At 48.2% G+C, this 25879-nt stretch overlaps 1 protein-coding gene across 1 annotated transcript in view; it reads left to right on the top strand.

Annotated features, from left to right (window-relative positions):
• Positions 1-1858: 1858 nt before the first annotated feature.
• The window catches only part of LOC122393982 (lutropin-choriogonadotropic hormone receptor-like), a 38472-nt gene continuing 14451 nt past the window's right edge, over positions 1859-25879 (top strand). Inside the window, exons 1-8 of the mRNA XM_043390505.1 lie at positions 1859-1931; positions 11994-12071; positions 12586-12651; positions 13929-13997; positions 18245-18319; positions 22576-22786; positions 23427-23665; positions 24459-24676. Of these exons, the coding sequence (XP_043246440.1) occupies positions 12061-12071; positions 12586-12651; positions 13929-13997; positions 18245-18319; positions 22576-22786; positions 23427-23665; positions 24459-24676 (889 nt within the window). The 5' untranslated portion in view covers positions 1859-1931; positions 11994-12060. The remainder of the gene's footprint in view (positions 1932-11993; positions 12072-12585; positions 12652-13928; positions 13998-18244; positions 18320-22575; positions 22787-23426; positions 23666-24458; positions 24677-25879) is intronic.

The following is a 25879-nucleotide window of genomic DNA, read 5'->3' as shown; positions in this document are numbered from 1 at the left end:
GAGAGAGAGAGAGAGAGAGAGAGAGAGAGAGAGAGAGAGAGAGAGAGAGAGAGAGAGAGAGAGAGAGAGAGAGAGAGAGAGAGAGAGAGAGAGAGAGAGAGAGAGAGAGAGAGAGAGAGAGAGAGAGAGGCGGGAACAGCGCTGGTCGTCGGCACCAGAGAGAAGACAGGGAAGGCGGCGGCCCGCAAAACACCGGAGTGCTGCGGCACAGCCTAACCAGACTCGCTGCCACAGTTCACGCTCCAACTCTGTCCCGTACGGGATGGAAACGTTAGACACAGACGGCGGAACGGAACAGACCCGCCATCGTGACTGTATCCCAGTGCAGAATGGAATGCTGCCCTCCGACAGCCTAAAGAGACCCGTCACCACAGAGCCCGCCCTCCTGGAAATGCTAGTCGCAAACAGCTTTGCTACTCTAATTGCTGCCTACTAACCAGTGTCCCATCGCAGGAAATTCTAGCCTCAGAGTAAAGCGATGGAGGACAAATATGAGAGGGATACAGCAAATACAGTGAACAAATATAGCACGTCAAATTGGTGTAGGACGCCATACAGTCAACTGATGGTCGGTATTTATTTGCAGAAACGACAGTGCTTGTAGCGGTTTTTGACAGATAATGTGGAAATGTCAGAATAATGATGATAGCTAAGCAATCAGTAGTGTTTGATTGTTACTGTTCCACGCATACGAACTTCTTGGTACAGTGATTATGTACTGTATTGTTTGATGAGCTCATATATCAATAAAATCTTTCCATTGCCATTGTTTGGTGATATATCACCGTACACCACATACAGAGCGCAAACATACAAGTCAATGTTAACCCTCGCCCGCACATGCCATTTTCCATCCTAGAAAGCACATGGGCGGGGGGAGGGGGCATCCTCCGCGGCATTTCGTTCCTGTTGGAGATAGAGCTTCGCGGTAAAGACTAAAAAGATTCTTTGGGAAGAGACGAATCCAATGATACCCAGTTTTACCTTCTCAGGTCAGTCATTGACCTTCCAGGTCAGGTCAAACTAAAAAATGTCGCTGTTTTGTGTCACCGTTGGATATCGAGTGCGCTGCTCATCATATACCGTCGACGATGCCGTTTTGTGGTGCCAAGCCAGCTAGAACCTCTTTGTCACACTATCCGACCAGGTTTTTGCTGCTGAGGTCATTTCAGGTCAAGTTAGGTCAAGGCCAATGATATGTGTTTGTATGTCTGTGTGTCTACTGATGTGTGCACCGATTGTTTATGTGTCCATATTACATGAGATCATGAAATGAGAAGCTTTTGCCAAAAATACAGTAAAAGAAACTTCACGAAAAGTAAATTCAGCTTGCCTAAAACGTAATGTTTTTAGATGAACTAGGTTGACCTTGAACCTGACCTTGACATCTTAACATCATCGAACAACATGTTCCATGATAGGTGAGAGGTAAGACTGGCAAAAAAGGCCGAAATCAAGTTGTCAAAAGCTCATAAGACCCATAGCCAACGCAGGATATTGGCTATTTGTCATTTGGGTCATTACATGACCTGAAGAACAAGATCATATCTCCAAAGCAAAAACCACAGCAGCTTGAAATTTTCAGTGGCCATCAAGAAAGAATAGAGGAGCAACTATACGAAAAATAAGGCTTCTACCTCTAAAAATGTTGAGTGCAGAGCAGAAAAACTACGTGAGAGGAGCGGGGGTGGCAACCCCCACCCCCCTATGCGCGGGCGAGGGTTAAGGTAAACTTATCAACTATCAATGTTAGCATCAAAGGAAGGTAACAATTGCATTTCATCGTTCCTATTGAACAAATGTATTTAAACTCGGTCAGCCATTTTGTATTGATCGCAATATGGTTGCTCTTCCAGGTATATCCAGCACGCTCCGGACCTTCGATACGTGAGCCGGCAGGCGTGGCGCAACCTGACCTCCCTCAAGTCCCTGTGAGTAGATCAATGAAGGCCTGTCGGGTCCGTCGACTTATTACAAAGTCGGTAACGGATGGGGTGGGGATTATTATCGATGGCGGCTCACGCAGCAGGAGTTCAGGTAATCTGTCAACCCGAGCTTCCCTAAACAATAGTTACCTTATGCGTTCTTTGTCTGGTGTTAGTGTAACAATATATTTGGACGTGTGTATTGAGCGTTGGACACTTTTTAAACTGCGCTGTGTCATCCAGGGCCTCGGCTAACATGTTAACTGGTGGGCCAAATGGCCCACCAGTGACCCGAAATGGCCCACCAGCCTCAAAGATTTGGCCCACCAGTAATTTTCCGAAAAATCTAAGTTTTCACATTTTTCACATTTCAAATTGAATTCGCAGATCTTATCGTACATTTTCAGGCTGTAAAGTACCCATCGGTGAAACATATTCTTGTGAAAAAAAACTTGAACCTATTGTTCGCAATATCCTCTTGGGGTAAAAAGTGGACTATAGTACCCGCAACTTAAAAAAAAATCCACCACTTACCTACGTCTTTGCTGTTTGATTTTTACTTCGATTTCCATGTGACGTCACAGTCAAATTGCTGCCATATTTTGTACCATCGATCGATCGAGTGGTTGCAGTCACATAAGCATCTGCCGCAGACCAGTCGGTTACAAGAAAAACTACGAATAAAGAACAGACCAGTTCAGACGGTCGGGGATAAGCCTGCGAGCGATCTCAGACGGCTCGCCGAGAGATACGATATAAGCCAGAGTCAAACTAGAGGTAGTGTCGGCAACTTCCAGGCAATTGAAGTCTGCAAGCGATATTATGCGTCTTCACGACCGGTAGGTATAATGCTTGCAGTCACACATCTGACCAGCCGGACTTTTCGAACCGTTCACAGTCAGCGTTCCAAATATTTCTCATTTGGGCTGAAGATGACACTCAAGAATAAGAATCGAAAATTTTCCACTCTCACATTTTGGGTGGCTAGAATTTTCCACTCAGACACCCAAGAGAAATCTGAAGTTTGGGACATTGTTCACCAGAAGTGTACATAACTTTTTTTTAAAGAAAATATTAGGGTTGCGCAGTGTGCTTGGGCTTTTGAGTCAATTCTTTTCCATGCGACACCAATAGGCTTAATTATCATTTTCAGAGATGTTGGGTTGCTGCTACAACTCCCTTTGGGGCTCCTGCTACAACCCACTTTATATATAAAATTGCACTCGTGCTGTTCACAATTCCTCCCGATCCACCCGACAACGCCCGATCCCGTCCGACCGCTTCCGTATCTCCGACTAGTCGGCGAGCGATCCACTCAGGGCTCGCTGATTTTTAACATCCGGCCGGCCGTAAGTTATCGTCCAAAGGTTTATAATCTGCGTCAATATTTTGTGCAAACTTGTGCGATTTTATGTGCACCCCCGGAGTATTACCACTGAGAGGGTTGTGCTTGTGGGTCCCTACTCCCTAATCTCTCCTCTCTCTTAAGAGTGTGTGTGGGGGGGGGGGGGCGGTGTCGAGCTCCGTTTTTTTACATTTTTTTTAATGCCATTCTGACGTTTTTTTTTGCAGAATAAAGTGGCCGAAATCTGGGGAGAAATCGAAAATTGGGGGGGGGGGGGGCTATGGCTACGAAGGTCAGCCCATGTCTCTGCCCAAGTGGCCTACCAGTCAAAATTCCTTAGCCGAGGCCCTGGTGTCATCCTCCATAGAATCTATCAATTGATAGAAGACATTATTAGATTACATAAGCTGGAGACAAGGTGCCGACTGCCGACAATTTGTATGCATTTTTGAGGTTCGTGATCTAGCCAAATCATTGCCTAAGAGTTGCTTCAAAACATGGCACTGCACACTGCACGGCTTAATCCTGGTAAAACGCTCAATATAAAAGCATGTGTACTCATTCCAACTTTTCCCTAATCAAGAACTTTTAATTTCTAAACAACTTTGGAAACAGTCAAAGCTGCTCGACGTGAAGTCAGTTTTTTTTTTTTTGCGCGGCAAGTAAGGCTCTTTCAGTCCGCACCTGTGAAGCATGCTCGGAGCGCCAGTGTTGACTGCACCACGTTGCAAACAAGGTCAGGGAAGTGCATTATCGGGCTCACCATGCCGTTCCGGGATGAATGATGCGGTTCTCGGAGCTCGTGCGTTACCCCGTCCGGAGACGGTGCCTACTGACCCGCCAGGGTCCCCCGAGCGGTAATGGTATTACATCGCCGAACAGAACCTGACCTCAGCTGCCGTCTGACCTCCCACTTTGAAACATACACATATATGAGGCCGACAGAGCCGATTCTGTGTCGCTGTATCCACTGTAAATGCATGAGACGGCCGCAAATACCGTCCCAAGACAGCGCTGAATATGCCCTGGACTGCGATGTGGCGCCGGCCCAAACTGTTACAAACTTGTTGTCGAAATCCGCCGCGACGTTTTCCATTGTAATTCAGCATTATGAAGCAATTACGTATACCTTCGACGCGTTCGTTGCAAACATTCAGGCACCAAAATAGATTTCTGTTCAGCGCAGCTAAACACGATTGAAGCTTAGCAACACATATCGATTGCTATGGTTCTTATGCTCTGTCAACGATCATTGACGATGCAACTCTAACCTACCCCAAGCTTCATACACGTTCGTTTAGACTTACACAAGCCTATCGCTCTCTCTGAAGGCTCACATTAGCGTCGTGTATTCTACGGCTGCTCGTGACAGCCCGTCTCCACCCTCGTCTTTGACAATCTTTCGTTTCTCTTTTTGCCTTCTTTCTTTATTTCTCTGTCCGTCTTCCTTACATTTCTTTGTCTCGCGTTTTATGAACCGACGATCGTCCGTGTCTGTCTCCCGTGTATTTCTCACTTTGTCCCCCCTTTTTTCCTCAACCACCTGCAGTTCTCAATCGTCTTCTATATACAGGGTGTCCAGAAAAAAAGATACCACGGAAATTAAGTCGCATTCATTAACGCACGTGCCGATTTTGTTCCAAATTCATGTGCTTATAGTGCAAGATTTGGCAAAACTCATGAGCACTGTAGTCTGTAATGCGTCGTTGGAAAGTTGTCTGCTTGCCCTCCGAGATGGTCAACATGACCATCAGTCACCTGCAGACTGCTAGTGCTGGAGCTGATCCGCCGTAAGGCCGCTCACATTGAGTGTCTGCTTTGAGGAGCTGCCGCAACTAACCAAAGAGTTTACATGCCACGTGGCACCTGCTGTCTGTTTTGCCATATTTTGGCGAATACAAGCATGTGCCATTTTAAAATGTAAGGTGTTTATTTTCGGAATTACAGCAAAAAATAATAGTATCCGTTTTTCTGGACACCCTGTATGCATTTGTCACTGGTCTCAAGTGTATTTTTCGCCAGTCCCACGCCTTGCTCCGCCAATCTTCAGCGTATCATTCCATTAGTCTCGGATCCTTACGTCAGTCAGTCTTCTTCGTGAAACTGATAATTTATAGTTTGCTGTGGATGAGCACGGAATGCAGGGTTACATGTTGAGAAGCCTCATGCCTCTTAGTTTTGCTTTGCTGTTGAAAGTTTTGAATGTCACCCAAGCCTTTGTGTTACGCTTTTACCAAGTTTTGTAACTTGAATTTGGCCTGAAACGCTGGTAACGGGTTTGACGACTGATGATGACATAATGTCAAAACCCATTTGGTTCATATAACTTCCATTAAAGACCTGTAAGTGGCACCAAAGAGTGACAAGCTTGTTGTGAACTCGTTAACTTTGCTAGCGACTTAGGTACTCGTATTAGGTAGGGGAGAGTGGGGCAAAGCGGCCACCCGGGGCAAAGCGGCCACCCATCGTTTTAGCCCTTCATAGCTGGCGTCAGTTCCAATTTATGGTTTCCAATTATACTTCTCTTCACGGTCGTTCGAATGAGCCAGGCCGGGGTTTCAGGCCCATCACCATTGTTCTGTGAAACACGGAAAAGCATTTCTTGCCAGGTTACCAACTATGTTTACAATTTTTAAATGTTATGTTATTCCATAACCGTTTGGAATTTTTATAAGCGTTCTTGTCCATGCATTGCATGGTTATCGTACATGTATTCTACCAATTGTAATGTTTTTTACCCCACTAATAGCTATAAGCTGGAATATTTTTGTCTCGGACGGTATGCACGGGGCAAAGTGGCCGGGGCAAAGTGGCCACCCCCCAATTGGCCATAAGTTGTTTCCATCTGGATAAAAAACATTATTTATATTTAAATGTGTCGTCATGCATTCATCTTGGCCACTTTTCAGTTGCATGAGTTACCAAAATATGCAATCAAATGTTTTTTTTATGAAAATCCTTTCTTTGTTTACCTACAGGTGGAAGATGATAAAGGATAAACATCCATCCTCGCTTAACCTTGTCACCATCAAATACCCTAATCGTACACGAGGCAACTATTTTGTCACGGGCGTAGGAACGTCATGAAAAGTGGGTGGGCCACCCTGTCAAGGGGCCTCCTTTTCCAGGGGGCCTCCTATTTTCAGGGGCCTCCAACTTTTGCATCGTCCTGATGGCTGCTTTCAAGTATGACCTCCAAATCTAGCTTCAGAGATCGGGCAGATGTACCCAGAGGCGTAACCGCTTAAGCGAACAGTGCGGAAAGTCCGCACCATTTTTAAAACTTATTTCCCCTCCGATTTTTTTTTTAGAATCTATTTGCCGCAAACGGCGCATGACCCCTGAAAACCCTTACACAAATGTCTTCCTCGTTTCCCAGGTGCCCCCATTAGCTTCATGGGCGCCCTCTTTGGCATATAAGCGCCCTATGTATAGTCATCAGAGACATCCCTATATGTCCCACACCCACAGTCACCCCGTTGTCGCATATACAACCTATTATGGACACTTGAAGGCGCCTCTCTTTGCCACGCCGGTGCCCCTGTTTCTTATGAATGCACCCCCATGGCATTGATCAATTGCAGTCTGCAGACCTCTATTCACTATTGCATGTGGACGCCCATATGGTAGGCCTCAGAGGCACCCCTCTTTCGCATTGAGGCACCCCTATGGGCTTCATAGGCGCCCCTCTATTGCACGTAGGTGCCCTACTGTCTCAGAAGGTCAGAACCGCTCCCCTTTGGCATGCAGACGCCCATCTTTCGACGGAGGAGCCGCCGTGGTTCTTAGAGACGACATGTTGCTCCCAGACGCAGATGGGGCTCTCGGAGTCGACAGTGTGGGACCTTCAGTCGCTGATGAGTGCTCGCCAGATGTGGACCCTCGGAGACGCCGGTATGGGGCCCTCAGAGATGCCGGTATGTGGCCCTTAGAGACACCGGTGTGGAACCCTCAGATACTTCAGTGTGAAGCCCTTACAATTGCTGGTGTGGAGCTATGAATGCGCTGGCGAGGCCGGTACATGGGCATTAGAGCTCAGTGAGAGCTTGTGTGGTGCCTTCATTGGCCTTGTGGAGCCGTTAGACATCAACATGGTGCTCTCAGGAGCCGGTGAGTCCTCAGAGTCACCGGTGTGGGGCCTTCAGAGCTCCGAGATACTGGTGTGGGGCCCTCAGAGGTGTCGGTGTGGGTCCTTCAGATGTAAGTATCTATAGAGCCTTGAGATGCAAAGGTGTGGTGGCCCACAGAGGCGCCGGTGTGGGGCCCCCAGAGCCACCGATATAGGGCCCTAAGAGACACTAGTATGACCCTCAAAAGGCGCCGCTGTGTGGCGCTCATAAACACTGGTGTGGAGCCATCACAGGCGGGTGGAGCCGTTAGAGGCCGGAAAGGGCCCTTAGATGCCTACAAGGAGCCTTCAGAAGCACGCGTGGCACCCTTATGGGGATAAGCGTGTCTACTTAGGAGCCCTTGAGGTTCTCTCATGAGCTCTGTGGGGCCCTACCGAGCCGAAATATGGCCACGGCCAGTTGCCGCCGCATGGCTCTTCGGACTATCATTCTCAGGGGCCTCATCTGCCTAGTTTGAATAGAAGGGCCTCTCAGACAATCAGTCTCATGGGCCTCCTCTGGCTAGTATAAATAGAAGGGCCTGTTAGACCATCAATCCTAGGGGCCTCTTCTGGTTAGTATAAATAGAAGAGTCTCTCAGACCATTAATCTCAGGGGGCTCCTGTGGACAGTATAAATAAAAGGGCCTCTCAGACCATCAGTCTCGGGGGCCTCCCTAGAAAAGTGTAAATGTGGATAGAGGGCCCCCTCAGATTCATTAGGAGTGGACCTCTCTGACTATCAGTCTCAGGGGCCTCTAGCGACCAGTATGAATATAAGAGCCTCTCAGACCATCGGTCTCAGGGGCCTCTTCTGACTAGTTTGGATAGAGGGCCCTCCCAGACCACCGGTTTCAGGGGCCTCCAGTGGCCAGTTATATGAACAGAAGGGCCTCACAGCCATCAGCCTCGGGGGCCTCTTCTGACTGGTGTGAATATGAGGGCCTCTCATACCATCAGTCTCAGGGGCCTCCTCTGCCTAGTGTGAATATAAGGGCTTCCCAGGCCATCAGTCTCAGGGGACTCTTCTGACTGGTGCCGGATTGAGGGACCTCCCAGACCGAAAGTTTTGGGGGTCTCCTGTGGCCAGTATGAATAGAAGGGCCTCTCAGTCCATCAGTCTCATGGGCCTCTTCTGCCTGGTGGGATTATAAGGGCCTCTCAGGTCATCAGTCTCAGGGGCCTCCTCTGACTACAGTGTAGATGGATAGGCCTCCCAGACCATCAGTCTCAGGGGCCTCTTCTGACTATTGAGGGTAGGGGGCCTCGGCTAGACCGCCAGTGTCAGGAGCCTATTCTGACTAGTGTGGATGGAGGGGCCTCCCAGACCACCAGTCTCAGACCTCTGACTGGTGTGGATAGAGGGGCCTCCCAGACCGCCAGTGTCAGGGGCCTCCCCAGACCAGTGTGGATATTGGGGCCTCCTCAGATCCACTAGGGCCTCTCAGGCCATCAGTCTCAGGGGCTTCGACTGACAAGTATGAACAGAGGGCCTCCTTGGATCCATCACGGCCCCTTGGAGTCCGTGCGTGGGGATTCGTGGAACTTATTTTTACCGAGTTTGTTTATTCTGGAAGGTGACGACGTCCTCTCAAATCGAGACGAGGGGCCTCGAGTAAAAAGTGGGTGGGCCAAAACACATGGTTGGCCCCCCACCTCGAAAAGTGGGTGGGCACTTGCCCACCTGGCCCCCCCTGTTCCTACGCCTATGTATTTTGTTTCTCATATCGGGACTTGAGAAGACGCCGGTGGCCGCTTTGCCCCAGGGTATGGGGCAAAGTGGCCAATACACTGTAAAAAAATCTTACAAGCCCCTTGTAGGAAAACCGCTGGCGCAAAAATGAGCATGCAGCGACGTGTAAAAATCGACTCATATTTAGCTAGTAAGAGGGTACAAGCTTGTTTCGTTAGTAAATGACAAGCCCACGCCTGATAAACCGAGCACCCCCGTGTCAGCCCCTCGTTTCGTTATTCGGTACCTCGTTTGAAAACGAGGGCAAAACCAGCAGATCGGTACGCCGATTAGGCTCCTTAGCAGGACTCGCCTGGTAACCCAACCAGCTAGCGCCTGCTATTGCTGCCCAGTAGTAATACTAGCTCAATTGCGTCACCCTCCCCTCTCCTCCTCCCCAGCCGCCCCTCCGACTGGTGGACGACCCGGCCAACGACAGCCACGACAGCGTGCCAACCACGTTACAAAAAAAAAACACAAAAAATAACGTTTATTACTTATCAGCATACGATACAAAATATATAAATATATACATATTACAATATCATAGTGGAGTGGTGCAAAAGCTGATTCGAGTCACCACCAATAACATTCACAAAATAATACGGTTGCATGAGACACGATCGGGCAGTTCCACGGACTCTGACGCAACGGCACTTACAACAGGCGAGTGAGCAAGTTGATCCTGCCATGTCAGGTACATTGTGCACTGTGCAGGCAATCAAATATTTGCCATACTTTGCAGATTCAAGCAAGTATTTTTTCTGGGCGAGGCTTACCAACAGAAATATCGCTGGCTTCCGGTATACCTTCATGCCTCAGTCTCCCACAACTTTGAGCAACTCTGCAAACAGAAAAGAAAATTAACTGCTGATTTTAAAATATCAGTGAGGATGGCTTTATTATCTACATCAACTGACTTTTGTATAAGATAAATCAATGTGAGGCAATATGACATGTAGCTTACACACTTGGAAAAAAGGCTAGACAGCAACTGAAAGAAAGTCCGTCTTCCAATAGTCGGAATTCAAACGAAACAGTGGCCCACAACGGTCAAGGGGTGAATTCTATGAGGCAACATGTGTTCAGAATATTACAAAATAGATAAAATGTCGCCCATTGCTACGTAAATATCATACAATATAACGTACCTTCAAAATATCCCAGTCCGAGAACTTCACAACGCACCGTGCCACAACACAACCGCACCAACCGCCGGCAGCCGCAGAACTGAACAATGGCGGCCGGAAATGACGGCCCCGCGCCGGAAGTGAAGGACGCGTTTTAGAAGCAGTCTCAGACTCGTCGCTGCTCACCGTAGCAGGGATTTATGAGGCACTACCGAATCAAAGTCGCTTCGCCTCATTCGGCAACACGAAAACCCTACCAGGACTAGTCCGATGATGAGTTTCCGACTAGGTGGCGTGTGCGCAGGATTATATTTAAAGCACGTGCAGGGCGGTGCCTCATTAGCCGACATAATAATAATATGACACGATAATGAAACACGCATGTAACTAGCATGCAACAAGCTTCTGGCGGATTTAATTATGAGACTATGCGTAGTTTTCCGACACAGCGCGAAATCTGTTGATAAGCAGGAAGGGGTGTTAGGGAAGCATTTAAGTTATTAGGTTACCGTTTGTAACCAATTGTTTCACGAGGCCACTCTTTAACTAACAACTCTCAGGCTGATAATGTCCCTATATATAACAGCAAGGTACAATGGACGACCATGTAACCCACTCCTTGTCATAGAATTGGCTCGTGACATTTTTTTACAGTGTATGCATAGGTTTAAAGTTTTGTCAATATCTTTCATATGTGAACGCCTTTGGAAATAAAACGCAGTAGAAATAAAAGGCAACTTAATAGGGATCACATTGGCATAGAAAGAATCTTTCCAAATTTAAAAATCAAGCGTTGGCATCGTGAGAAGCGTTAGGGTGGCCGCTTTGCCCCACTCTCCCCTACTCGTATAACCCTATTAGTGGCAGGCTCCTGGTATACCCCTATTAGTGGCGGGGGGGGGGGGCTGTTTACGACCCCCCCTTGATATCTCGAGATCTAACGGGCCGATTTTCAAAATTCAAACAGCATTCGATTTCGCTCAACGTGATCTACATTTCTAAAAAATAAAAATTAAAAAATGTCAACAGGGGGGTAGAGGGGGGTAAAAACGGGCAAATTGCAGATACATTTTAGACTGTTTATCACGGCCAGGTTTCTGAACCAATCCTAACGCAACTTTTGCCGATCGATAGAGAATGAACCAGGAATTCACATGGATCCTAAAAATATGCATTTTCAAAAATCATAGGCGGATACAGATCATTGAGATTGGGGGTACACAAAAAGTATAGTAAATAAGGTTTTTGTTGGTACTGTTTCTAAAAAGGGTGGTAATGGTCTTGTTATGTTACAATTTTCTTATGAGAGAACGACTACAATTGTATTGGTCATGCATAGGCGGTGTCAGGGCACCTATGTTGGGAGGTAAAACATAACCCCCCTTTTTGGACGCCTGGATCCGCCTATTATAGCAAAAACGTGTCAAAAGAGGATGCACAATAACTGTATATGTTATCACATGATACCTTTCATTCACTGTTCGTAAAACTGGTGCAGCATCGTGATCTTCGCCCAAATGACTCGCTTCACGAATAGGACCCCCAATTCCCAGTGCTCTGGAGCCGCCCCTGGTAAAGTTATGAACTTGAAATTTTCAGGGAATAAGCCCAATTTAGTTTTAGGAAAAGTCAGAAAATTTCAGCATCGTAGCTTCCGCGGTTTCGGAGATATTCCCGAAAAACCTGAGGGGTGGATAAAAACAACCCCCCTGCCACTAATAGGGATAACTACCTGCTTGTGTTGCTGTTACAGGCGAATAGTGGGCACGGGCCTGCAGGAGCCGCCGGACTTATCCAGCCTTCAGTCAGAAGACAACATCATGCATATGATGTAAGTTATGCTTATCTGCACTAGTTTTCCTTAACCTGTATCTAAAACAGCTGCACTCTGACGCTATCCTAGCTATAACGGATTTGTCCGCTCCAAACGTTAAGGTGGTGAAGTTGCATCATCATCTTTTGGCCATTCATACCTATATGGCTCAGTTCGTTCACCTGCTCCAGATCCTGGATTTGAATGCAACTGGCAGACATTTTGCGTAAAAATCTGACTTCAATCTACTCGTGTAATTATAAAACTAAAATAACAAAAAAAAACTTTAAACGGGGGAGCCTTAGAGGTAGCTGACACAGGGTAGCCCTTACCTTTCAACGGCGATACTCTTTGCTTACAGTTTTCTTACATATAGGGGGACCAATTAATTCAGCACAATTTTGTGATAGGAGACTAACAGGAGACTCCAGCTCTAGCGTTATTGCCCGCAGTGAAACGCTCCCCCGTTTGGCAATGAAGCACCAGCACACGTGTGCCATTAGCACGCGCTGATTTCTTCCCTTCATTTCAGTGACCTGGATGGCAATCAAATCAAGCTGCTGCCAACAAACGGCCTGAGAGTGACTACCGATCAACTGTGAGTGTTCCCCAATTTTGTTTTAGTTTATTTTAACCCTCGCCGGCCGAGGGGGGGGGGGGCGGGTGCCGCCCCCCCATAGGGTTTTTTCGCGATAGCTCCAAACACGCTGGCGATAGAGAGCTGAAACTTGGCATACCTGACCTTTGATCCAAGCCGCATCTTTTGACACCAACCGCATTTTTGGGTCAGGTCAGGTCACTGACCTATGACGTCATAAGTGAACCTCTGCACGGTCTTCAGATGTCGCAACTTCGCAACGCCCTCACTGCCAGAGGAGATGTCACAGGGAAATGAAACTTGCAGGATCTAGAATCCATTATGAGTCCCACAACTTGTATATCTCGGATTTTTCCTAAAGGTCATATGAGGTCAGGTCATTTTCGTGACCTCACCATTATAAGTCAATGGGGAAAAATGAAAACTGCTATTCTGGCGCCGGGAACGATCTCCAACTATCTCAAGCACACAGAATCATGATTTTATGCACTCCTTGCAAGGTTAGGTGCGTCACTTTTGCAATGTTGACCTTGCGTGACGTCATTTATGACGTCATCAAGGTCATATTAGTTTTTCGTCAATAACTCTTGATCAAATTGAGCTAGCGAGTCGGAAAAGCCACCAATGGACTCAGGAAGACCTGCCGAATCGAATGATATGCGACATGACCTCTTTCGACCAACTTCGTGACCTGGGGGTGCTGACCTGACCTTGACCTGAGGTCAACACCCCAAGTTGACCTGACCCGGACAAAAAGTATATCATTCGACGCGCCTGAGCGAGACGAACACGATGCTGCCAAAATCGGCGCTCTGCGACCGTTTTTTGCGAAGTTATTCACCAAAAACTGAACCGTACCTTGGGGCACTTGACCTGACCTCAGAGGTCACCGGTTGACCTAGGACCTTAAAATCGGGTACCAATCTCTGCGTCTCGTAACGGCGCACACGCTCGTTTTTTCCGCGACGCGCTAGCTCCACCAGGGGCGAAACGGCGAGGGGGGGGTCGTACCCGCCCCCCCCCTCGGCCGGCGCGTATGTAGAAAACCAATAGGTCCGGCGAGGGTTAAAGCAACTCTTTTTAGCTCAGCATATTTAGGCATTTTTGAGATGATAATCAATATCGATTGGAAAATCACTTATGGTTTTACGCTTTGCTGGGAATGCAACGTGCCTGAAAGTTTTTCGTTATGAATACCCATTTGCTAGGGCCATGTGCAGCAGTACCTTGCTTTTCGACCATGTCGTTTAGTATCCTAATGCTTCATTTTCTCGCAGGTCTCTAGCTAATAACCAGCTGGAATCGATTTCGGCACTGGCTTTCAATGGCTCCCTCATCGGCACAATGTAAGTTTGAAACATTGGATCTGTTGAAACGACGTGAGCGCATAATTTTGTTTCATAAGGTAATGCAGAAAGATATAATTCGCAGTATAACTGGTATTGAAATAATGATAATAATGATTAGAACTATCAAAACGCATCTTATATGCATTTATGTTTCATGCGATTCATTGTAGTATATTTTATCTATTTTTACCTAAGATACGATAAACATGCTCCGAATGACTGGTTCAAGCCCAGTGTCAGTTGAAGTTGCATGCACAATTATAACTAGCAACCACATCCGAACTTTTCGCGGCGAGACGCACTGAATTAGGATGCAGCAATGTCGTAAAGGGCGTGATTCGTGTCACCCAGCCCAGTCGGGATGCGGGTATCACGCGGATAAGAGATCTCAAATCCCAGCGGCTCAATGTATAGCTTACATATCGGCGCTCTGATCCGGGATATTTGTTGGTCTCAGGCCCCAGCCACCAGCCAATGCATGAGTGATTTTGGAGGTGCACAGGTTTTGGCCTCGGTATTTGTTGGACTTATCATGTTATAAGATATATCACTTTGGTTGACTGTAAGATTTATAATTAGTCATTGCACACTTGAATAGTATTAACCCTCGCCCTGGCAGAGGGGGGTCGATGTGAGCCTCCCCCCCCCGAGTTTTTTTTTTGCGATGGCTGCTGAGCCATTAGTCGGATCGTGCTGAGATTTCCAACAGCCTATGGAGCATTCCTTGCGCAGCTTTTGATAAAAAATAATTTTCGGGCCATGTCAGGTCACCGAGCTATGGCGTCATAATAGGTATGTACAACCTCCGTTTTTAACAACATCGTACATTCCGCGTAACTGGGCGTGATCTCATCGACAAGAACGAAACTATTCCGTGTGATTTATGTCAGATTTTGACAGGACATAAATCTTTACATTGTATATTGACCTTTCTAAGGTCAAGCAAGGTCAATGATCTCGCATGTTCACACGATGACCTTTGTGATATGAGCTGTGTTTGGTGGGGTTTCTTGAGGTCCTCAATCCGAATCTGTGGTTCAATTTCCACCTAAACGCTTTCAAAACTGTTCCTTGATCTTTACAAGGTCAACTCAAGTCAATTAGGACCGTTCTCGCCGGCGGCCGGTGTGACCTCCCGTGTTCGCGGGGACTAAGTCACGCCAGTAATAACTTAAATGTGGTCAACAAACATTTTTTCCTGCTCATTCATTGAGAAACACGGTTGTGAAAGTTTCATGTCGCTATTGTATTCGCCATTGTATTCGCTGACGCTATGTAAATTCGCCAATATTAGCTAAGTAACGTGGAAAATTATAGCGTTTCCCCGAAATGTACCTTCGACCTGTCATAACTGGGTCCAATATTAATCTAGGGCTAAAAGAATTTACCACCAATCGCGAGTAATCGTTGAGAGCAACCGCCTGGTCTTTGTAGCGAAGTGCTACGACGCTAAGTTTCGAAACGCCATTGGGGTTGTATCGATCCCCCCCCCCTTGCCAGGGCACATTATAAAAAATGGCTTTGCATAGCGAGGTTTAAAGGGACCCTCCCACCTTAACATTAGATTTGAGTTGAGATAGCCAAAATGGGGTCCCTGGCTCACAATTACCGGTTTCGGCACTCACAACATCGAGAAATGCCTTAAATCGGAAATATTGAATTTCAAAATTGCAGCATTTTGATTCAGAGGGGCTAATGCTTAGGAATACCCCTCTGAATGTGTGACGTCAGCGCTGATATCTAACGATTTTTTAATGTTTGACTAAAACGTTTTGTAGCACGCGGTGGTATATGCTATTTGCGCGCAACATATGCCGCAAACGCCGCACTTCTAAAATAAAGTCGCTAGAAACAGCGGAGATCCCAAAAAAAGTAAACAAAAGTAAAAGTCTAATATCTTGAAAACCGGTGAATATTTTTCGGTGAAATTTGGTAGATATTCGTTTTCGCTCTTTCTGAACCGAGCGACATCACTTTCATGCCAATTCATAAACTTTTTTGAAGGTGGGAGGGTCCCTTTAAGATATGTGACTTAGAAACATGACACTGTCAGCTAAATATTTTTTCATAGATACATAATACACATGTCAGTAGACTTGCTGCCAGACATGTCACTAGTCAGTAGTCACTCGTCATTTTATGCACTGCTATCCCTAAGACGACTTCTTGACTTCTTCCAAACTTGACTTCCTTTTTTGCATTCGTTTTCCGTACTCGTGCTTGTTTTTTCTGGACTATTTCCCCGAATAAATTTGTTGTTTGCCTGCGCGTCCCAGCATCATCTTACTTTGAGTGCGTTTCCTTGCATAATACCGTTTTTGTGAGCACCTGTGCAGTAAATACAGTAGCCTCTCGCCGCGCCGGCTCAAATCGTCGCGCCAGCAGACACAAGCTCAGCTCTGGCTGTGCGAACGTTTCGCTGTTTTCTGCATCTCCCCGGAACTCGTTTTTCACCCCGCGCCATTCCGGCCCTCCGGTCGGCCCGCCGGTCGGTATGCTATGCGTGTCTCCGGTCTATTCGCCGTCGCCGATCGCGGCGGTCCCGGAAGGAGACGGCCCCCGGAGCGGCCGCCCCGGTCGAGCCGTCGATCCCCTCGCTCCACTTTCGAGAGCTGCGGGCGAGAAATGAGCTCGTGATCGTCGTTCCAATGCACGCCGACCGCGGCGAGGTGGGAGTCCTCACCCGCACCGCGGGAGACGGGGCCAAATGGCTGCCTGGAGAGGTCCTCCAGTCTCTGGAGCGGACACTCCAGCTGAGGGGATGGTTAATGCCGTGGAGGATAGGCCAAAGGTGGGCGGAAAAGGAGTAATTGGGGTCACGGCCAGCGACCCAACGGCGATACTGCATCAAGTCGGTCTAGATGCTGCCGGAGGTCATTGTTAAGCATGACGCTTGTTGTGAGCGTCCATGAGTTTATTGGGCATAGGTTCGAGGTCGTCTGTTACTACTCCTCCCATATGCTTTCGAGAGTGCTGAAATTATCGGCGCCGGCTGAGGTTAAATTGCTCATTGTGAGGCAGCAGAAAAAGATACTTGAAACGCTACAAAATCATTTCCCACTTATATCCGTATCGCATTGTTTATTTATTTCGGCTTCATGAATATATCGGCACTCGCAAGGACTAGTAGTGCCAGTTTCAGAAAATGCCCGTCCGTCAAATACCCGTCCAAAGTCCGATATTTTCGTCGACTGGCCGTCCAAAAATGTTCAAGCCAGCCATTTGTCCAAAGATTTCCGAAAATTACGCAATAATTTACACTCAACACTGCTCCAAAAAGTGATTGTTCAATATTGTCCAAATCCTGCTGCTTTTGTCCAACTGCACATTCCGAATTGCACAATGAACAAAATCGGAATACAAGTTCCGATTGGCACCACTTGTTAGGACGTTATTTGTAGAAATGCTGAAACATTCAGCTGGAAAAAATATTTGTCATCTCTAGCAAATCACGCTGCATAAGAAACAGCATAACATGGAAACTACTGAACATCAGATACAGCGGCAAGGGCTTGGGTGATTTATAGTTAGTTTCAATATTGCGGCCGAGCTTTGCATGGTCGTAAGCTGAAGTCCTATGGTCTTCTGAGAAGAATAGTCTGCCTTTGGTACGCTGTCTGATAATATACCGACTTTCGACAAGCCGGGTATCCCTATATCCTGCTATGAAGCACCGATCATGACCATAAATCTCAACCTCCCTCGAAATGGGACATTTCTGAAGACGTACGAGTTTATTTGCATGCATGGGCCTCCACTCGTTCAGCCGGAGCGCGGCAGGCATTGCGCCACAATGGGTGCATTTCCAGGTTATCGCTCTGCAGCTGGGCCATTCAGGTGAACCAAGGCTGGGGCTCTAACTCGCGCCGGCCATTTTCCACGTGAGCGCTCTGTGCTGTGGTGACGGAGAGAGGAAACCTGACCGCACACGGCGACCTCTGACCATTGAACCGGCGTCGTAAATACCGACCCGCAGTGACGCACAAGTCCCGTGTGTAGGAGGAGGGCTGTAAAAGCGTACACTCGTCTATGCGCCGTGTAACTGCTGTATGTTTTTGACTATGTGTCACTTGTATGTACGAAATAATGTGCTTGGCGCTGATGTGTTTTAGAAAGTCTAAAAATTTCACCTCTTATCGAAAAATCACCCTCATCTGCGATGGTAGTTGGGTACTGTCCAACTCCAAAGCCACGTGGAATCTGCACGTGGGTGACCTGACCGGCTGTGGTACATGTCTCCTCAGCCAACTGAACGGAAACCTTCGTCTCAGTCACGTGGACCAGCTGGCGTTCAAAGGTCTCGGCGGACTCCGAAAACTGTGAGTATCCACCGTCAACATCGTGCAATATGTTGTGCATTATAATTGTTATCAGCTGCATGATTGTTTGTTATCAGCTGTCGGGAATTTGCCAATGTTTGGTGCAAAATAAATATGAATGAATGAAATATGAATAATCGGAGTCTGTTCAGTACTGCAATAGCTTACACCCAAAGTGCCGCTCCATGTGCAGTCATGTCATGGAGAGTCAGGCGTTTGACTTCAGCGCAGTGGTCGACCATATTGGTGGCATTTGTCGTTGATCAGAGCCCGATATTACACCACTGGATCGGCAGTATAAGCTGGATCTGGGGAGGGGATTCCGGAACTAAAACTGAGTTCGCGGAGTAGGACCATCATGGTGCCAGATTCTCCGAACGAGACCCCATTCTCAGCGGGTCTGGGAAACGGTCGGCTGTTCACAATCCGCACCAATCGGAACAACGCACATTTGTGGAAAAGCACTCGAGCGCATCGCATTCCGAGATCATGTGCGGCTTACCAGAATGGAACGTTTGTGTAATTCTTGGCAAACCGGTTATTCCGCACATTGATAAGGAAATCGTTGGTGGAAGGTCTCAGGCTTTTACATAGGATAGAGGATAATATCTTTTGATATTTCTTTAATTTTTCACTTTTTATGTCATAGTCTAAAACATTTCATGAAAAATATATGTAAATATAGGTAAGTGTAGAAAATAGCTTGCAAAAAGTCTGCGTTGCACACGGCTTTCGTTCAATCACAAAATTACATTCTGACTTGCCAGTAACGCGTTTGAAAGGATATATATATTTTAATTTGCGTACATTCGCACATGTGTTGGTTAAATGTGAGCCGTAGCACTCTCCCTAGGGAGTTTGCAAACTCACTGATTTCTCAAACTCCCTGTAACATATACATATAGCGTTTGTTCTAAAAAGCCCCTCTGCTATTGGCTCCGAAAAGAAGACAGTGGAACAATAACGCCAGCATCGTTATCCAGCATCCCCAGAACACAATTATCCGAGCGGTCGTTGGGCGCTCGCCCGGGGACCGGCCCTGATGGGGTCCACCCCCCCCCCCCCTCGCGCGCTCGGATGTGCCTGTTTATTCGTCCCGTTCCGGCTATGTACACGGAGAAGGCGCCGCGAGACGCCAGGCTACACAGTGTATGTTTGCCGGACGTCCACTTATTGCCAGTAGTGGCGTGGCGAATCGTGGCGCATCGGTGACGATAGCATGGGGACGCGGGGACGGGAATGTGATGCAGGCTGGGCAATGGCTCAGCCTGGGGTGATCAGTGGAGGTTATAGCCGACCAGTTTTGGCGAGGTAGAGAGCGTCGTTTCGCAAGTGGTTCTCGGAGCATTGTCGGATGTTGGCATACTTCAGTGAGTGAGAGTTGATTTCATATTTGAAAATCAAGTAAACACGTTAAGAAAAAGAAAGAGAGGGAGAGAGAGAGAGAAAGAGAGAGAGAGAGAGAGAGAGAGAGAGAGAGAGAGAGAGAGAGAGAGAGAGAGAGAGAGAGAGAGAGAGAGAGAGAGAGAGAGAGAGAGAGAGAGAGAGAGAGAGAGAGAGAGAGAGAGAGAGAGAGAGAGAGAGAGAGAGAGAGAGAGAGAGAGAGAGAGAGAGAGAGAGAGAGAGAGAGAGAGAGAGCATCGTCTCATTAGCGCTCCCGACAATGCCAAGCTTTCCTGTTCAATGTGCCTTTCAGGAACGGAGTAAATTCGCATATCTTCCATCTTTTTCTGCATAGCATTTTCCCAATTTTCGGGTGCACCGCAGTCAAAACCTCATCGCCGCCCAATTCGTAGTCACGCCGACCCGCCTTTATGTAGTCGCCGCCGCCGGTGGCCCGGTCTGCTGTTTGTTATGCCGCTGTTTGTGACAGCAGAGGTCGAGCCACGGAGTGAGAAGGTCGGCCCGACCCGTCCAATACTCTGTGGTATCCTGGCGCCCCACCGAAGGACTAGTCGCGGCCAGCACTTAGCTAAATGCGTGAACCTCGCTCTGCCGAACAGGCTGGTCCCCTCTGCTTCCTCCTATCGGGTGGTGGTTGCCATAGCAACACGGCGTTGGCTGCTGACTGGTGAATACAACGGCATGCGACACACAGTGTGCAAATTCCTCGCGCTAATGCCATTGAGTGCCGTCAATGGACGACGCGTCCAGCTGAGCTCACCGCTCACGGCCGTCTACTCGGCACACTCCTGCATGGGGGAATATTCCGGTGCTTAGGACCCGCGTGGTGACAACGGAGGTTTATCACAATGTGAGCGGGTAGGCGTCTATATGCCAGTGGCGGATCCAGGGGGGGGGGCTGCGGGGGCTGGCAGCCCCCACCCAAGGAAAACTGGCGCCACTGCGCCGAAGGCGCAGTGGCGCCAATTTTCAATTCGCAACTCTTCGGAGTGCCGCATACTAGGACTAGGATGCAAAAATCAGTCGAATAACGTCGTTTCAGTACGCTCCGCACCGATATTTCCAATCGTGTGGTGTCACTGTACATACTGATCCTGGGCGCCTCTTGTCAGGGCCACTGGGCGCCAATATTTCAGCGCCAATACGATGCGACTATGGCGCCCATCCGGGGCGTGGCGCCCAATTATGACCTGCAGCCCCTCCCCAGTGAAAATCCTGGATCCGCCACTGCTATATGCACAGCTTGTGAGAGTTCCATTGAGCATGTTGCATGCGTATATGTCACAACGATCTCACACATAAAAGAAGCAAAAAAAAAAAAAGAAGATACGAGTGGAGCATGCATGAATGATGTTGGCTGACAAATCAACGTTTGGCGCTAGCCAATCAATTATCAAATCAAGAAATGTAACAGAAGTTGAAGTGCCAACAACAATTGTTGGCTGTTGCACAGCTTTACCTTCTTATACGTTACTTTCTTATATGAGCTCTATTATAGTTTGATTTCTGACATCGAAAGAAAGTAATAACAAACAGCACTGGGCAACGACGATGACCTCCAAAGTCTGAGCGTCCTAAAAACACAAATCATCGAAATGACTATGACAGTTCCCCTAGTCGTTGGATATAGGTAGATAAGTCCAAGACCGTATAAACCGGTCGGCGCGGGATCGGCCTTATCGAACATAACGCAGCTAATGCGAAACCGTTTACGCTCGAGAGGCTTGTGACTGCTCTCAGCGCTATTGCTTACTGAGCAGAAGACTGCGCTAATGATTAGCTGGCACTTATTGATCTGCTATAATGGCTTCTGTTGATGTCAAAACCAATGGAATAAGTTCGTTGTAATTTCCGGCACGTATGTAAGTACGTATACATACAGCGCAATTGGTTGCATAAAGGGGAGCTGCGTGATGCATAAGAAAGGTTGAATTGAAATATAAAAGTGTCTTGTCTTACAGCAGTATCTAATTACCTCCATACTGGATTCGGGTGAATGTTCAACATGCACATTGCACGTGATCTGTGCTCACACGAGGAGCATGCATGAAGTTGCAACACTGATTCAGCTGTTCAATCGTTTAGCTGCAACCATCAACAATGCCACCCTCTGTAAGCTACTGTGGAGGTTGTTGATGGGACAACGGCCAGCAGAATGATTGGGGTCGAAGCGCGATTGACTGAATCACCATCCTCAAAAAGTGCGGAATCCTAAAAGCGATTTGTGGAGCCATCCATCCATTTCATGCTACGTCGACTGATCGATATTCGACTCACACCTCTGTACCATCCGGACCACGGTTGTCGGTGACCCCATGAATTCCCATTAGCTCGGAGACGGCGCGTCACGTCGGAAGTCTCGCTCTGCGACGCCTCGTACCCATCGGTACCGCCCCAGTGCATTAGGGCGAACAGCGACCCGGCGCGGGGTCGCGCGGTGCCGAGCATATTCCGAGAGCCCGCCTGTTGATGAAGCATAATGAGGTGGCATGTCGCGCTGTGCGGTGATGCCGTGGTGCATGGGTGAACGCTGGACGGTGGAGCAGTGGTGCGATGGTTCGCTGTGGTGCCGTGGTGCGGTGGTATGGAGCAGTGGTGCTGAAGGTGACTTGTGACTGGTGTGACTGTTGTGACGTGTGCTGGTGAACTGGTTTTGAATGTGTCTGGTGCTGTGGTACTTACGAGGGGCAGTGGTATAGGGGACAGTGCTGCTGAGGATGACTGGTGCTGTGGTGTATAACGGGTGCCGTGCTATATGTGCTGTGGTGCTGTAGTGTACTGTTGCTGTGGTGCTGCGGTGCTGCCGCCGTTGCCGGTCCGTCTGACAGCTCTGCCCCCCCCCCCCCCCGCAGTGACATGTCGGATACAGCGCTGACCAGCCTGCCGACCAACGGCCTGGAGGACATCGAGCAGCTGTTCATCAAGCGGACCGCGTCGCTGCGCACCTTCCCGTCCGTCTACCACTTTCGCTCCATCCAGGAGGCGCACCTGACCTACCCGTACCACTGCTGCGCCTTCAACTTCCCCGATATACAGGACCCGGAGGAGCACCGCCGATACCAGGTCGGTCGCGATGGGGATTAAATAAATAACAATATTAAATATTCAACCAATAAAGTCAATAGACAAGGTGCGATGTTTTTCTAAGAATAGGTATATTTTTCTACCATGGAGCCCTAAAAAATAAAACAGTCATTTCAGGAATAATTTATCGGCGAATATTAAAGTTCATGGAATTCATTTACGATGGGGCATCGGAATTCTAATTTTCCCTGATATTGCTTTCGAGATAGTGCATACCGATGTCCATTATTTGGACTTAGACCGGCACGATTTTCTCATGAATATTTACAGGCAACTCAGCAGGCATATGCGATCAAAGTTCGTAATCAACCTAATGCCATTTCCATAACCCAATCGCGAGATTTCTCCCTTTGAGTTCGCTGTGCCACTGCCCGGCTGCTGCTGCTCTCAGGAGCGGGCGGGTACTGGGTAGAGCGGCTGCCGAGCCTGGCCTGAATGAAGTGTCCCTCTCCCCCGCAACAGAGGACACATAAACGCCCCTTCCCTTTGTAAGAATGGGTAAAACGGTTGCTAAGCCTGACCAACTGCCCCCGCTCGAAAGAGGTAAAAGATAAGCGCCCTCTCCTTTGTAAGACTGTGGGTGTGCGGTTACCGAGTCTGACTCTGCTCCCTCTCACAGGAGTGGGCAGAGAAGCTGCGCAAGCTCACCAACTGCTCCCGGGAGTCTGTGACACTGTCGGCCGGCGGCGCGGGTGGGCCGGCCGTCTCCGGGGGCATCTTCCACTCGGCTGTCTCCGAGGAGACGAGCCACCTGGTCTGTGACAGTGACCAGACCAGCCGGCTGAGGAGCGTGGTCTGTTCACCCACACCAGACGCCTTCAACCCGTGCGAGGACATCATGGGATACAAGACGCTCAGGTGGGTATTCACGGGAATAGCCTGGATTACATTCAAACGGGACATCCTGGGATGCAGGGGGACTCGGGTGAGTTGCAACGGAGACATCATGTGCTGCGAGGTGCTATGAACTGCCACTAGTCACTAAGGGGACACCATAGCCTACAAGATGCTCGCTCATTGCTCTTGTGTGACACTACGGAAACCTCACGGGATACAAGACGGGACATGGGATACAGGACACATCTGTGGGTCTGGATAATCACCACGGGGATATCAGGGTCCCATGTTGTGCCTTATGAGGCGGACACAGTGCCGGGCGCAGTATCGCTGTCTGGGGACCTCTATACCCGCACTAATGGAGGCCGCTAATGCACGATGTTACCTATCTTTGCTCGTCACTGTGCGGAAGCTGTCGCTGCCCCAATTAACTGTCATTCATTGCTGCCCGACTGGTAACGTGATAACTGATACCGCACCGTCCCAGCCGTCAATCGAATGGACGTAATTGACAAATGTATGATAGCTTTCAGCCGGATAGAACCATTGATTTTTGTCTGCATGATGTAACCGCATAACGATGTTAATGACGTGCTTTAGGTAGTCAGGTAGCAGGATATGGCTGATGTAAAAGGTCGCGAGACACGCTACAGAGTCCCCATGGCAATATCTAGATATATTCATGCACACAAGAGACCCATATATTCATACAATAACCCATATGAACTCGCTTCACGCAGCACTCGGGGTCCCTCCTGCAGCTGCTATTTGATTAGCCATTTCCGTGACCTCCCCTTACTTCTCAACCCCTTAGAGTGGCCGTCTGGCTCGTGGTCGTCACGGCCGTGGTTGGTAACGTCGTCGTGCTGGTGGTCCTCATCAACCGCAGCTTCAAGCTCACCACGCCCAAGTTCCTGATGTGCAACCTGGCGTTCGCCGACCTCTGCATGGGCCTCTACCTGCTCATCATCGCTAGCATGGACGTGCACACGATCGGCGTCTACTTCAGCTTCGCCATCGACTGGCAGGAAGGTAGGTCCGCAGCTCCCAGACCGTCACACGGTGGAAGAGGCCGGCCGTGAGAGGCATGGGTGTCGAGTAGTAGCGGAGAAGTTCCATGCAAGGTGGGAGAGGTTGTGTCAGGTTAGGATGGATTCTATTTCGGGTTATATTTCTGAGGGATGAGGGAAATTGTATACAAGCAGTTTATTTGCCGATGAATGCCATTCATTTTACCTTTCGACCTCCTGGCTATTCATTGCGATGCATGTATACCACTAAAAGCTGGAAGCACTAACTTCGGACTAAGGAGGTCAGATTGTAGAAGAGCTTCGAAGAGCTCGAAGAGCTCGTTCGGAGAGCCCCTGTCTTTTTGAAGGAGCTCTCTCTGTGCCATATGATTAATTTACAGTAACTTAACTTACGTAATAATAACTTACGTAATACCTACACTAGATGTCTGGCTCTCGATATAATTACAATCCTTATAAGATTGCCCAGCGTTGTATAAAAGGAAATAGCATCTGTCAGTCGCATACACACTTGCTCAGAAAAAGATTCACTACGATCTCAAGGAATTTGTGTGCACCAAACAGAATAACGTTTATCTACACAATAACCTGGTATATAGAAAGGGCGCCTTGAACCACCCTCTAGTAATTCCAGAACGCGGGTCAATTCCTCATTGACATTGACCTGGATGGCTGCTGGGGCAGATCACCCCCAAATTGATGCCATAGTGCCTTACCGCATACAAGCTATCGAATCGTTTTGATGGAAAACTGATGACGGGCTACGTCTTCCCGCCTTCATCTATCTAACGCAGACATGACAGCGTCAGACATGGCCGATATGAGTGTGATCTCGATTTGACAGTCCGAGAGCCGTCACATGACAGCTTGTCATGACAGCTTGTCAAATGACATGACAGCTTGTCAAAGGGAGCCTTTGGACGGCGAGACACGCTGCGTCTTCTGGGAATGGAATATAATTCCACGCAATGAAATCTCGGGTGATCCGAATCCTTACGGCATGTGTATCCTGAAATGCACTGGGACTCGGCTACTAATACGGAGACCTACAAATATAGTTTTGAGCATAATGTATGTCTTTAAATTCGCCTACATCTTTCAAAAATCTAGTGATTAGCAAGGATTACTCTACCTACATTGTGATGAAAGATTGCTAAGAGAGGCCGCTTACTGCTGAAGAACATGCCGTAAAAACGTTGGCGTA

This window comes from Amphibalanus amphitrite, unplaced genomic scaffold (assembly GCF_019059575.1).
Source record: "Amphibalanus amphitrite isolate SeventyFive unplaced genomic scaffold, NRLGWU_Aamphi_draft 000567F_arrow, whole genome shotgun sequence".
Lineage (NCBI taxonomy): Eukaryota > Metazoa > Arthropoda > Thecostraca > Balanomorpha > Balanidae > Amphibalanus > Amphibalanus amphitrite.
Note: the sequence above shows the minus strand (reverse complement) of the source record. Positions and strands in the feature narration are given on the sequence as shown.